Consider the following 13,651-nt stretch of genomic DNA (forward strand, 5'->3'; position numbering starts at 1 on the left):
AAAATATATGTATTAATATTACATTACAGATCTCATGTTCTATTGCTGTGCTGTGTAGAAATATAGCCCCCCAAAATTGAATTAGTTCATCATTGATGCATTAATTACGTTATTTTGGATGCTTTCTTTTCATGCTCACAATATAAACATAAATTCGAAGTCATGCAATTAGGTGTAAGATGAAGAAAACACACAGGAGGTAATAAGACCACAGTTTGAATTGATTTGTTGGTACTCTGAGTGTAAACATACCCAGGCACGTAGTGGCAGCAGTGAAGCAGAGGCAGACCACAGGCATCAGCACTAATCTGAACCTCTGCTCTCGACCAATCGGCGTTGAGGACGTTACGCGTGTCATAGCATGCGTCTGGCAGAGAGTGTGTTTGACATTTACGTTACAGGGATAGTGTGTGTGAAAGGAGCTAGCCTGTCAATGAAGCGCAGGGTAGCAATGCTAGAGAATATGTCGAGCCATATAGCTACATCTTATTTTAAATAGCGTCATCTTTTTTTTTTTTGCTACCAAGTTCCATGCCCGTCTCGGGAGACACTGCATCCAGCCCAGCGTTGGATATGAAACTACCGAACAAACAACGTGTTCGCTAACATCTTCAGGGCTAGCATGCTGCAGAGTGCATTAAGGTCGTTTCCAGGAGTTTGGCTGTGAAATGTGGTTGGGTAAATCTCGCGTTAGGTGAAGATCACACTGTTTGTAGTTGTTCCGTGTTGTGCACTCTACTGGTCGCGGTTTAAATCTCACTTCTCCGCGGACCAGTGCACAAGGTTAAGAGTGGCAATAGCTAGCTAGCCCTACCAGCACTTTTTGCATCAGTTTGCCCTCACTTTCCCACGCTTGTCCCCAAAGACAGGTGCTGTGGTCTAAGTAGGTCAAGTGTGGTCGGGAACGCGAACCCCCCCCACTGTAATCGCAGGGATTATACGATATTTAATTATTTCTAATAATTGATAGGGCTGTTTTGAGTGGAGCCAGGATTCACGATGCTGCTGTCCTTCATTGTACATACATACTCGCTGCGGTATTGGTTCCCTGCCACTGTCATGCTGGGCACAGCCCCGGCGTACCTCCTGTCGTGGTGGGTATGGCGCTTGTGTTCCACGGTGTTACCCCTAAGACTTTACCACAAACTGGACGATCGCCTCTACTGCGTCTACCAGAGCATGGTCCTCTTTTTCTTTGAGAACTACACGGGAGTGGAGGTGGGTACATTTCCTCATGTATAGTCGTCCTTGACTGTTGCTTGCTACTTTGGAGACTTAGAGAACAGGAGTGCACAAAAGTGCCCGCTTTGACCCAAGTGCTTTGTTCCGCAATCATGTTTTCGTGTTATCATCTTGGCCCACAGTTGCTAGAACAAATCAAATACAATGAAACGATACAGAAGGTAAATGTTGACGCCTCTCTGAACTTGATAAATCGGATGGCCAGCAGAATGCCTGCATTCTTGTCGGCTTTGACTGGCACACCCAGTGTATGTGTTGTGCTGTTGAAAAAGGTTCCTTATAAGATAACTATCGCCATATACAGAGATTTGCTCTGTGCTGCACACTAGTTCTGCATTTGTCTCATGTACATTTTGAACCTTTTTCTTTGGGTCATGATTTATGAGCTCGTCTGTGTGAATTTGTCAAACGTAGAGCAAACCTGGCCAGTAGCACTGACTACGTTTTAAGGTGCAAGCTAAGCAGGTGTAGAGTAGAAACGTTTGTCAGCATTTACAAGCCTACACACGCTTGGCAATTATAAAAAACAAAAAATAATTAGAAATTGCTTCCTCTTTTTTGTGTAACACCTTCCCTACAGTTTATTGGACACAAGGGTAGGGTTATAACATGCAAATACATTGTGGTGTATTTACAAAGCCATCATGTTCCTCAACCTAGCCTTATAAGGCTCTAATCAATGTACACTTGCAGTAGTGCTTTAGCCCGCAGCCACAATAGACCTTTGTCAATCTTCTTCCTGTTTTCTCCTAGATTGTAATATACGGAGATATACCAAAGAAGAAGGAAAATGTTGTCTACCTGTCAAATCACCAGTGTACAGGTAAACAAAAAGTTTCCTATTCAATAACATGCCTGGATGAACACGTCTGTATCAGAATAATCAAACCAAAATGGTAATATTCGAAGTAACCTTTGTCCTAACAGTCGACTTCGAGGTTCCTGAAAATTTAAACACGTTGTTTCACAAAACGATGCTATCTATCTGATATGATAATGTCCTTCCGGAGCTCTTCACTTCCTGATCTGTGCCTTGGGAAGCTGATCACTTCCCAAGGCACATCCTGTCATAGTGATTAATCAAGGAACTATGTACCAGGATAAGAGGATCTCATGACCACACAATACCACTCAAAGACGACAAACCACAACAACAATATTATAATATTGAATTATTGCCCGGCCGTTAATCTTGAGCATTCGTATCCTACTTTCCAGCGGACTGGATCATTGCCGACATGCTGGCCATCAGACAGGGTGCCCTTGGCCACGTGAGGTACGTCCTGAAAGACGGGCTGAAGTGGCTCCCACTGTACGGGTGGTATTTTTCCCAGGTAAGAGGACCCTGCGTCTAGCCTTTCCTCCGAATCAATCGCAATCGAATCATGCTCCTTTCCACGTCTGAATGAAATACGTCTCTAAGCAACGTGTGTGTGTGTGTGTGTGTGTGTGTGTGTGTGTGTGTGTGTGTGTGTGTGTGTGTGTGTGTGTGTGTGTGTGTCTCTGTTCCCAGCATGGAGGTGTGTACGTCAAGCGAAGTGCAAAGTTTGAGGAGCAGGCGATGAAGAAGAAGCTGCTAACGCAGGCCGAAGCAGGAACACCAGTAAGTGGTCCCTCTTCCCCTCCGTGGAAGGGCGGATTTATGTCTGTTTGATTCGCTGGAATAACCGTTTGCCTAAGGTTAAACGTAATACAATAAACATTAAAGTCAAACGGTCCCCTCTCATTATCGCTTTTTATGAGGAAGGACCAGACAGGATATATTCTTTATCATGTCATCGAGACATGGTTGACCCTTGCTACTTCCTCCATGTTCCCACGTTTGTATGTGTGGGTGTGCTTTTATAGCATGCTGCTGTAAAGCTGCATGGACTGGTTCACACACATATGGCACCTACCCCCCAACCCCATGTTCGATAGGTGTTGGGACTCAACACAAGTTTTAGGATGAGGCACAAATATTAACACCGAAGCTGAAAGATGTCAGCTTTGTATCAATTCTTATTTGATGATTTAACACTGTCAGAGTCTTTTGGTTTCCTTTCTCTTCACTACACTCAGCAGAACCTCAGAAAGTGCAGTCTAATCTTTTTTGTATTTTATAAATAGACAAACACACACTAAGTAACATCTGAGCATTCAGCAACATCTGAGGATCATTTCAGTTTACTCTTCTGTATTTTGCTCTGCAGATGTATCTTGTCATCTTTCCGGAAGGAACCCGCTATAATCCGGAGCTCAAGAATGTAATTTCTTCCAGTCAGGAATTTGCTTCTAAAGAAGGTACGCAGATTTGGAAGAACTGACTCTTCCACCCTTTATGTAATTCACTCAAACGTCCATTAAGAGTTGGTTCAGCGCCACATCAAAAGCCAAGGACGAGTTCCATTTGATTCATACTTTCATTCATTGATGTAACTTCAATAATCATTTTCTCTCGCACCTCAAATATATCCTAGGGACAGATCTTGGCCGACAAGGCAATTGATTACGGGCGTTTTACCAAACGTTAAGCAGCATACTTTAAAGCATGCATCCAGTCCGTCAAATTTAGATGGTTATTTAAAGGATTGTGAGGTAAAAAAAACTGAAAGTTAATGCTTGTTTGCTTGATCAAACAAATGTAACTTTTTGGCATGATAAGATCCTGAAACGTGAAGCCCTATTCCGACAGGACGTACGGGCACAGTAATCTTTCCCTGATCAGAGCAATGAATAAATACCTGCTCTTGTTAATCCCTCAGTAAGCCGCACGAGCAAAGGGGCACTAATATGAAATAAGTGAGCAGGGGGCCATTAGTTCACTCAATATTCCACGTCTCCTCCATTCAGAGGTTCATGTGTGGCCTTGTTGTTCCCCCGGTATCAGGGCTGGCTCTCCTGAAGCACACTCTGACCCCCAGGATGAAGGCCTCTCATGTGGCCATCGAGGCCATGAAGGACCACCTGGACGCGGTGTACGACGTCACCGTGGCCTACGAGGGGACGCTGGACTCCGCGGGCCACAGGCTACCGGCCCCGACCATGCCAGGTGCGTGACCCGCTCATTTAATAACCGCTTCCCCGGCTTCGGCCTTCTGCTCTTGGAAGGCCATACGACCAGGGCGGTCGCTCAGGAGGTTGAGCGCGTTGGTCGGTGACCGCAAGGTTTCTAGTTCGATCCCAGGCTGCTCCAGCAAGGCACGGATTCCCCTGACTGGGCTCGCTGTCGCCTTGCATGGTCGGACGTCGGTGTGTGCATGACTGGGTCAATATCAGGCAATACGGTAAAGCGCTGTGGATAGAAGCGCTATATTAATGCAGTCCATTTTGGCTCCTGGTGTTGCTTTTGGTCAGTGTCAGGTCCTCCCGACGGCTAAGCCCTTGCAGTCTGCCTCCTTTACCTTCATATCGTCCGCACCGTACTTTTAGCTACCCTTTTTAATGTGAAGTCAATTCAATCCGTGGTTTCACCTGTGTTAGAGAGAACGGTATAAAGTTGCAGTTAAATATTATGTTTGAGTTAATTCCGTTCACCTGTACCTGAGGGTTTTTCTGCAAACAACATGCCTGAGGTGTATTTATAAAAAAACATCCTGTTATTCAGCTGAATAATAATCAATATGTGTCACGGCAAACGGAACAGAAAGCAAAACATGGATTTAATCTCGTACCTCCGGATCTTGTTGTCGACGTGATTGTACTGTTTCCTTAACTGTTTGTTGTTTAGCGTCTGGCATCCAAATAACATCACGAACGGAATAAACAAAGTGAAACAAAGGGCATATTTTAATTGCCATGTATTTGCTGTTGATGGACATATTTTCCGAACGTATTCTGTTTTTACGACAGAAACGAATATTCTCACTGTCTCACTGATTTTCACATGAAGGTTAATGATTTAACCTTCCAGGTTGTCAATGAATTACCATCCCACACCTTCTGAAATACAGATTTCGTTAAATTATTGCCAAAATGTTAATGATTGTTTCCTGTAGCTCCAACATATTTGGGGTCAATGGTAATATCTTTGTGTATATTAACCAAAGATCTACCTCTTTGAAGTCAGTGACGATGTCATCTTTAATCATTGTTCATTCGGCACAACGTACTTGACCGTATCTCTATGTTTTTATTTGTCACTCCTTTTGTCATTCCTTCTGGCTGAAAGGATTTTCCTGTGTTTGTTTGTTCCCACGTTCATGTTTTTCTTCGCCTGTTTTCCTTCAGAATTCCTGTGTAAAGAATGTCCCCGGGTCCACATCCACTTTGAGCGGGTGGCCATGAAGGAAGTCCCCCTCGAGCCGCTGTTCTTCCGCCGGTGGCTCCACGAGAGGTTCGAGATCAAGGACCGGTGAGTTTTCATTCATGTCCGTCAATTGATTAGTCCGTGTAACGTGTACGTACGTGTAAACGACCCATCCCCCAAAGAGCTTGATTTAACCAATGATGCATTAGTCGTTGGGGGGGTGAGAGAGAGAGAATCTTGGCAGAGGAAACATTCGCATAATATTTCTTAACTTCTACGATTTTGAATCTATTCACAACCTCCACAGATCATATATTTTTCGTGATAATTTTTTTTCCCCCTTCGTCTTAGATTTGCTTTGTGTGTTTTACGTTATTGCAATCAGTTGAGATAACTGTATAATATAAAAACGACAGAATCTTAATAATACAATACACACTGGGCTGCCATAATTAAGCACATCGCCTTTCCTAACGCACAGGCGACTGGACAGGACACTGGAACAAGAGGCCCTATGTTCTGAATCAAGAATCGATTTTCCCTCCCCAATTACACATGTGGTTTAGAGTGCTAAAATTAAGTTCTCTCGTGATGGATTTAAAATAAATGTTGATCCGTTTTGACCTTTAGGCATAAACACTGATATCGGTTGAATAAATCACTTACCTCCTTGTTGATAGGCCGGAATCCTGTCTTTCACAGATTCATTATTGAGATGCTAGGCAGAGGCAGAATAATTCTTGAACAAATGTATTTTATTATTTTTCTATTGGTGCCTGGGTGATCTTTACTTTAAATGCACACACTTTACATCTGCATGAGGTTTTGCAGATTTGATGATACTGCATCATGAGTGCCTCTGGTGTTTAGATGATACAGTTTCTGATACGAAGCCAGCCTTGGAAATGCAAGTATAATTGTGTTAAGCAGCACAGCAAATAATGAAAGACTAATATTTCCTTAATTAAACTTCCAAACAAAAAATACCAAAAATAACATTTGAACACCCCTGCTTAGAATCATAAGAAACAGCAGTTTATCAATGCCTTCGCTCTTATTAGTTCCCTGATTTAAAATAAGCAAACAACAACGACGTTCGTGATAATCCTACGACTCCCAAACCCCGCCTCCAAACCGTGGTTAGCCTCGGTAGCGGCTGATCCCCGCTGCTCGTGTCCGACTGAATGCAGTGTCTGTCGGTCCTCTAGCACCCCCCCCCCTCCCCCCCTCTCTCAGTGTAAGAGCTGAGCCTCCTCACAGAGCCCTCTGTCTCCTTGCAGACTGCTGACCAGCTTCTACGAGTCGGACGACGCCCAACAGAGGAGCCGCTTCCCGGGGGAGGGGCGACGCTCTGCGCTGAGCATCGCCAAGACCCTCCCCTCCATGATGGTCCTGGGGGGCCTCACCGTCCCGCTGCTCCTGACCGAGTCGGGCAGGAGCTTGTACGTCAGGACCTGGGTCTACGGCACTCTCCTGGGGTGGCTGTGGGTGAACGTCAGCCCCTAGGGAGCGCACAGGAACACGCACGCAGACACGCGTGTGTCGGTTTACACCGGATGATCGCCGCCACCGCGGCGACGCACACAATAAACGGGGGAGGTGTTGCCGGGTGGTTTTTTTTGTTTTTTTCTTGTGCAGCGACAAGAGTTGGGGGGGGGGGGGGGGGTGGGGGAGAGTTACGAGGAGCCAACCGCTGGTCTTCCTTTTTAAACCTAGACAACCACAGCCTGAGGGAGCGGAGGGTAGACGGCGCCTGAGCTTCCAGGTCCATCGTGATGGGTGGATCAGTTAGTTGTTTTGTTTAGTTTCACATGCCATCCTTTACCTCAGCCACAAACTCAAAAATACAATTCTCTCCCACCTTCCGTTAAGAGTATTATCCGTCAGAAATGATCCAGATTATTTTTCATGTATTTTTGCATGCACGCTCTCCCAAGCACTTATGAGACATTACCCAGGGTTACCCCCGTGTGTGTGTGTGTGTGTGTGTGTGTGTGTGTGTGTGTGTGTGTGTGTGTGTGTGTGTGTGTGTGTGTGTGTGTGTGTGTGTGTGTGTGTGTGTGTGTGTGTGTGTGTGTGTGTGTGTGTGTGATGCTGTTCCCTCAAAGCCTAGCAGCAGCTCTGTCGCCCAGGGAACGGATGTAACTCGTTGATATTGTTTATAATGCGACCTCGTATGGATGCCAAGTTTCATGTCAGGAGGGTTATGCACTTTGCTAATTTTGGAGCAATGCTCTACATTGGAACATTTTCCTTCATACGCAAATGTACCGCTCTTTGAATCCAGGTGTTTATCTGAAGTGTATAGATGGGTTTCAAGGCGTCAACAGTAATGTCACCTGGTTACACTTTTGGTTACACATGTTAGGTTCTGCATTTTACTAGCCCTTTAAAAACCTTCTGTTAGATGTTTGTTTGTTTGTTTGCAGTTTAATGGTGAATGGTTAACTGTGAACAAAGTTGAAATGCAATCCTGGTTCTGTTTGTTTTCCCACTGCCTGGAAAGAATTGTATGAGAGTTAGCCAATCCAAGATGCTGCCTTGAATGGTGACTATATTGCTGGGACAGGTACTGTTATAAGCTCATGTTTATTTATGTGTGTTTAAATCAATAATATAATGATTCCGCCAAGGTAAAACATCGCTCTATATTGGAAATGACCCATTGCTGAAACGTCCTTTTCTTTCTTTATCTTTTTTTATCTGAGCCATGCCTTTTGTAATACTTGTTTGAGTACTTCTTTTTGCCAATGTCCATTCTCCTGCTGACATAACCGGCTACACATTTTGATCACCTCACACACATACATTTTTATTTGACTATTTACTAAATGACAGTGGGTGTGTGTAGACACACCGTACGTGACGCTTTCAACCATCACGTACAGCTCAACAAAAGTATCGACCTTGCAAAAAAAAATCCTAAGCCATCTTGAGTGTACGAGACCTTCATGTTTCTTTGCACAAAATGCCATCTGTATTATAAACATCGCTGTATTGTGAGAGTCACTGTATGCCCGTTCTTGTTTACTGTAATGAAACCAACCATTGTACAACTAGTCACTTTACATATTGGCTTTCTTATTCTGTGGGTTGGATCTTCTCTTTGGGTCATTCATACATGTGAGTTCAAGGTTGTTTTTTTAAACTATACCTCACTTGAAATCTCTTTTGTTTAACAAAAAAAACACAACATTGCCAGCCATTTTATAGCCCTTTTTTTTTTTTAATGTGTCAACCGTAGACTTTATTTAATCTGGGGATTCTATGTAGGTACTTCCAATGCCAGTGATTCCACAATACGTGCCTTCTAGTCGGGAGTCCCCACCCTCATCAAGGGGACCCGAGTGGGTTATTTCACCTAATGGCTGCATAGAGGCTTCACGCTGGAAAACTGGGACTGCAACAAGATATAGAATATTGGTCAAATAGTCTTCAGTTCATAGTGGCTTATTTTATCCTAAAGGAAGTGCATTGATTCACTTCTTGAGGCCTACTATAAAGAATGGAAACCTTTAAGTGATGTAAGTCTTGGGAGTTTGGGTTGGAGTGAAATAAAGTGTTTTGGGCGGAGTTCCGCTTTGCCATTGCTTATTGATTTATACTGATAAGTTTGCTCGATGCCACATGAATTAAAGATCTGAAATGGTTTTTCATGAAAGTGTAGCCCTATGCGATTTCTAATGAGTCTTGTGTTTGATTAGTGATATAGAAAATACGTGACTATTAGCCACAAACCGGCTGGTTCGAGGTTTGGTAATCTGAAAACATAAATATAGCATGCCAGTCCATGGGCTCGACTGTGTTTTGGATGTTTTGGGAGTATTTAGACGTCATTGACGTCGTCAAAACAAGCATGCGCAGTAGCGTAGGCGTTTCGCATGATACGCACACAAGGAAGGCAGTGATTCAAAAAACGTGTGGTCTCTGAAGTCCTCTGAACATTTATTATCTTAAAGATTCAATTCAAGGTAAGACGTAAACACTTTTGAGACATTCGTTCATGCCGTCCAGCTATTAACCAGTGCAATAGTAATTAAAGCGACCATTGACCTCTTGTGGCCATTGGTTGTGGCTTTATTTGATGGCCGTTGACAAAGTGCACTCCCATATTATCACAGAAACTAAACCATAACCTTATTGTCCTGTTTCTGTTCATCAGCTCTAAAATGTCAATCGACTGGCTCGGGTTTGGCTATGCTGCAGCCATAGCTTTCGGCGGATTTATGGGCTACAAAAGAAAAGGTTGACAAAAGTTGAGCATTTAGCGCATGTTAGACATCAACAATAACGTAATGGTGTAACGTTAATGTCATGTAAAGGTTTGGATTGTAATCCTATGACCCTGTCCCCCTGTCTTTGGTAGGTAGTGTGATGTCCTTGGTAGCTGGCTTAGTGTTCGGTGCACTTTCTGCTTATGGCGCATTAAAAATATCAATGGATGTACGGGACACCTCAATCTCCTTGCGTAAGTTCATACTTGTTATCAATTCATAATCATAGGAAATGTAGTCACTTGTTGTCTACCATCCAGGCGGCGCACAAACTGTTGTCGTTCTTTGCTTCAGTTTCCTCGGGAGTGCTCGCTCTTGTGATGGGAATGAGGTTTAAGAACTCTGGAAAACTATTGCCTGCTGGTCTTATGGCAGTACTAAGGTCAGAATCTAACAACAAACTACCTGTTAAGTGTACAGCAGTATAGATCAGTTTTAAAGACACTGTGGTAGTCATGTTATGTTGACGTATTGCTTGTTTTAACTATTGTCTCTCTGCTTTCTTACAGTTTGTTAATGTTTGTGCGGATCCTCTTCAGGATTATGATGTGACACTAAAACCCAAACACTGGGGATTGGACCATAACAGTTTGCGTCTATTGACAAAAATAGACACAGGTTATGTGACATTCATAACATTCCCAAAGATGATTCCCTTTGAAAATAAATATTTTATAAAATGAGCTTACATTCCATGACACAACTTCAAGATCAATATTGTAATGGTCCAAATGTTACATAGGATGAAATCTAAACTAACTGTGATTCTCACTTATGTTATGTATGTCTGTATAATAACCAACCAGATGTAAGTTTGTACATTTTCAAGCTTCTAGAAAGAGCGATGACACCACAAAACAGTGTTTCAGTAATGTCCTAATGCTTTTTGCAGAATACTAAACGTTTGCCTTTTAGTGTGCCCAAAATATTTGGGAAAATGCCATTCAATTACTTTTGCTGTCACTAATAAAGGCTGCAATAAAGGTAAGAAATCCATTGATTCTCTTCTTTAGGCCTTCTATTAAAGAACATAAATATTGTAGTGATGTTAGCCTTGGGAGTTTGGGTTGGAGTGAATAAAGAGTTTTGGGCAGGTTTCCGAAGCCATAATCATTTTTTTGATTACTACTCGACGTAAGACTTGATAAATGATCAATGCATTCCAGCTGCTTAAGGAATGGGTACCTTTCATGACGCGATGGGTAATTTAAGATTAAAAACCTCCATTACGGTTTTAACATAAGCGTCCTCTTTTAGTGGCTTCCTCTTGCTGCCTGGTTGAAGGAATCTCTGAATAGCTGGTTTCTCTGACATTCTGCCCTGGAAAGACTGAAAGGAAATATATAAGTCAATATACAATCAATGATGTCGGAATAATTACTGGATTTATTTGACCCTTTAGGTGGTGATGCAATGCAGGAAATACATTTGCAATTGACCGGTTGCTCAATAGTTATGAATGGAGAAGCATGTATGGCCATTTCTTAGAAACATGAGGGTAAGCCGCACCTTGATGTTGGGGAACTGAGCCAGAATGCCAGGGAACCTCTCCTCTAACATCAGGGAACACTCCATCAGCTGGACATCTGCACAGCTTAGCTGTCCACCCACCAGGAAGATGGAACCAGAGACCGCCTGCAGGTTAAATCACACATGCAAATGTATGGGTTACCTGTTTTTTTGTGTTGTGTTAACATCATTTTTAAAGCCAATTATGACTCCCTCTTTTGGGGTTAAAAACGTCACACTTGTACTGTGCTAATAACATCAGTTGTTATTTAAGAAGTTTTGAAGACATAGTTAGTTGATAATAGATAAACAAAGAAAGACAGACTGAAACTTAGGGGGCTTTTCGAGCCCGTAAGTCATGTGTTAGCGACCGAACATTTCCCCTCAAAAGCAGCATCCCCTCTGTTCTTATGATTTACATGAAGTTGTGGTACCTTTTCAAACACTGGCAGGTAGCGGCCTGCTGCTTTAGCTTCTATCCCTTCCAGCTTGGTTTTCATATCTGCAGGCGGTGTGAGAGGTCAAAACATGATCATCTCCATGAGATCGATCAGCCCCTCAGAATACATGTTGATCCTGAAAAGTAAAACAAATATTGATATTCATGTAATATTGACTGTTGCTAATCATGCACCAAAATCGCATGGCTATTTAAAGAAAAACATCACAAGACTTGCAGCATTAAGAACATGTATAATATGTATTCATGTCATACATTGCCCGCTCTTTAATGTCTTCTCCGTTAAGATTGTATTTTTCTGCAATGTACTTCAAGATTGCCTTTGTCTGAACAAGATGCATGCCATCAATTTCCACCATTGGGACCTGTTCATACATGAGCACTCCATCTACCAAGAAACAAAGAGAAAATATCATCAAACCAACATCTCAAATAGCAGAAATATCATAGGTGTCCTATTGGCTGCACAATATGAAAGAAATATGATATTGTAGGTCAGAGGTAAATTAATTTTTAACAAGTAGGTGAGTGAACAAATATCCAATGGGCGGGAATGAGGGATGGTGCAAAGGTTAGAACTGTCAACCACAAGAGACAATTAGACGAGATTAGGTATTGAGATTATTTTGCATCTAAATTACCAGCCAGAAGTTTTTCGTAGTCGTCGCGGCTTGTTAAATGCACTTCGTCAAACTGTGAATATAGAATTGTTAGAAATGTTATTTACTAGTAAGACTTGTCCCGCGTCCCAATCGCATGTCAAAGATGTAGGCTAGGACTCACCTCAACTTCGGCAACTGTTAGAAGCCAACGAATTGATTCCATTTTTCCTCTCCCATTGAAGTAGTGCAACACAACCTTTCCAGACATCACTATTACAAGACCTTAAATCAATTTGTAACAGAAATATGTAACATTATTAACATTATTCACATTTAAATATGCATATAAAACATATATTATAAAATACAAAAAGGCTAGAGCCTACAAAAACGTAATTATGCCAACCTCGAACCAACTCGCAAAAAATGAGGTAACGTAAACAAGGAAGCGTGAGAAAGTTCCTTTGTTATGTAACTGTTGGCCAGGCTGTCCACTGAGGACAAGAGTGGCCACGTCCTACCTTTGCGGTGGACCAGTCGAGGAAACGTCGACCTCTCCTGGCCGATGACAAATAGGATAATGTCCATACCAGTGTGATGGATTGTGGGAAATAATAACACTAACTTGTATCGTTTGAATAAATACGACATGACATATAAGACATACCACTCTGATTAACTGACCATATTTATTTTATTATCACAAATCTGTCTCAACAATACATACAAGACGTAATTAGCATAATGCGACACCTTGACTGAAACTAGTATGCACACAAATATGTATATAATCACGCACCTCGCTTGCCACCTACGGATGTGAGGGCGATCTGGGAGCGACATCTGTCACCCCATTGATCGCTATGGTTGATTCGGCTGATCTGGCTGGCTAGGCGGGTGTCCCATTTCTCCCCCCGCTCCATATGTATGTCCATCCCGAATCCCCTCGTATCCCCACGTATCCCGGTGCATCGTTGGCATACCAGCTCCCCTGCTAGAACCTCCAAACAAGCTCAAGGCCCATTTGTAGGGGAACCGTTGGGAAGTCAAGCTCCAAGACTTCAGAAATATCCAAATGAGACGTGGCAGTCTGCCGTTCATTTTTTTTACGCAACATTCATTTAAAGAATACATTTTAAGTATAAGGCCGGAAGAAATCAAGAAAATGTGCATATCTAAGAAAAGTCGGTATAGCTGGCTTTGTGTTCGGCAGACTTAATGCTTACGCAGTATAAAAAGTTTGACTTTTATTGTGCCCAAAATACTTGGAAAACTGCCATTCAATTATAATTGCTGTCACTAATAAAGGCTGCAATAAAGGTTTATGTGCAACATT

The 13,651-nt window shown here is 42.6% G+C and overlaps 3 protein-coding genes across 3 annotated transcripts; 2 read left to right on the forward strand and 1 right to left on the reverse strand.

Moving 5' to 3' along the window:
- Positions 1-362: 362 nt before the first annotated feature.
- On the forward strand, positions 363-9,119 carry agpat5 (1-acylglycerol-3-phosphate O-acyltransferase 5 (lysophosphatidic acid acyltransferase, epsilon)). The gene is made up of 8 exons (XM_030379030.1): positions 363-1,218; positions 1,996-2,065; positions 2,461-2,576; positions 2,756-2,845; positions 3,435-3,525; positions 4,112-4,273; positions 5,452-5,575; positions 6,751-9,119. Exons 1-8 carry the CDS (start codon positions 1,000-1,002, stop codon positions 6,974-6,976), a joined length of 1,098 nt encoding a protein of 365 aa, XP_030234890.1. The 5' UTR covers positions 363-999; the 3' UTR covers positions 6,977-9,119.
- Positions 9,120-9,304: 185 nt separating this feature from the next.
- On the forward strand, positions 9,305-10,740 carry tmem14a (transmembrane protein 14A). Its single transcript, XM_030379033.1, has 5 exons — positions 9,305-9,441; positions 9,633-9,715; positions 9,837-9,938; positions 10,039-10,126; positions 10,254-10,740. Exons 2-5 carry the CDS (start codon positions 9,640-9,642, stop codon positions 10,294-10,296), a joined length of 309 nt encoding a protein of 102 aa, XP_030234893.1. The 5' UTR covers positions 9,305-9,441; positions 9,633-9,639; the 3' UTR covers positions 10,297-10,740.
- Positions 10,372-13,240, reverse strand: LOC115559881 (glutathione S-transferase A1-like). The gene is given in 7 exon segments (XM_030379032.1): positions 10,372-11,073; positions 11,254-11,379; positions 11,688-11,829; positions 11,969-12,101; positions 12,355-12,406; positions 12,497-12,597; positions 12,722-13,240. Coding segments are annotated over 6 exon segments (681 nt in total). The 5' UTR covers positions 12,584-12,597; positions 12,722-13,240; the 3' UTR covers positions 10,372-10,932.
- Between the last annotated feature and the right edge of the window lie 411 nt (positions 13,241-13,651).

Source organism: Gadus morhua, chromosome 15, assembly GCF_902167405.1.
Source record: "Gadus morhua chromosome 15, gadMor3.0, whole genome shotgun sequence".
Classification (NCBI taxonomy): Eukaryota; Metazoa; Chordata; class Actinopteri; order Gadiformes; family Gadidae; genus Gadus; species Gadus morhua.

Bases quoted from the DNA above. Each gene is read 5' to 3' on its own strand.
- agpat5 (XM_030379030.1), top strand. From the start codon at position 1,000: ATGCTGCTGTCCTTCATTGTACATACATACTCGCTGCGGTATTGGTTC. The intron at 3,526-4,111 runs GTACGCAGATTT...CCCCGGTATCAG, and splicing joins GGAATTTGCTTCTAAAGAAG to GGCTGGCTCTCCTGAAGCAC. The intron at 5,576-6,750 runs GTGAGTTTTCAT...GTCTCCTTGCAG, and splicing joins AGGTTCGAGATCAAGGACCG to ACTGCTGACCAGCTTCTACG.
- tmem14a (XM_030379033.1), top strand. From the start codon at position 9,640: ATGTCAATCGACTGGCTCGGGTTTGGCTATGCTGCAGCCATAGCTTTC. The intron at 9,939-10,038 runs GTAAGTTCATAC...TCTTTGCTTCAG, and splicing joins GGACACCTCAATCTCCTTGC to TTTCCTCGGGAGTGCTCGCT. The intron at 10,127-10,253 runs GTCAGAATCTAA...GCTTTCTTACAG, and splicing joins GGTCTTATGGCAGTACTAAG to TTTGTTAATGTTTGTGCGGA.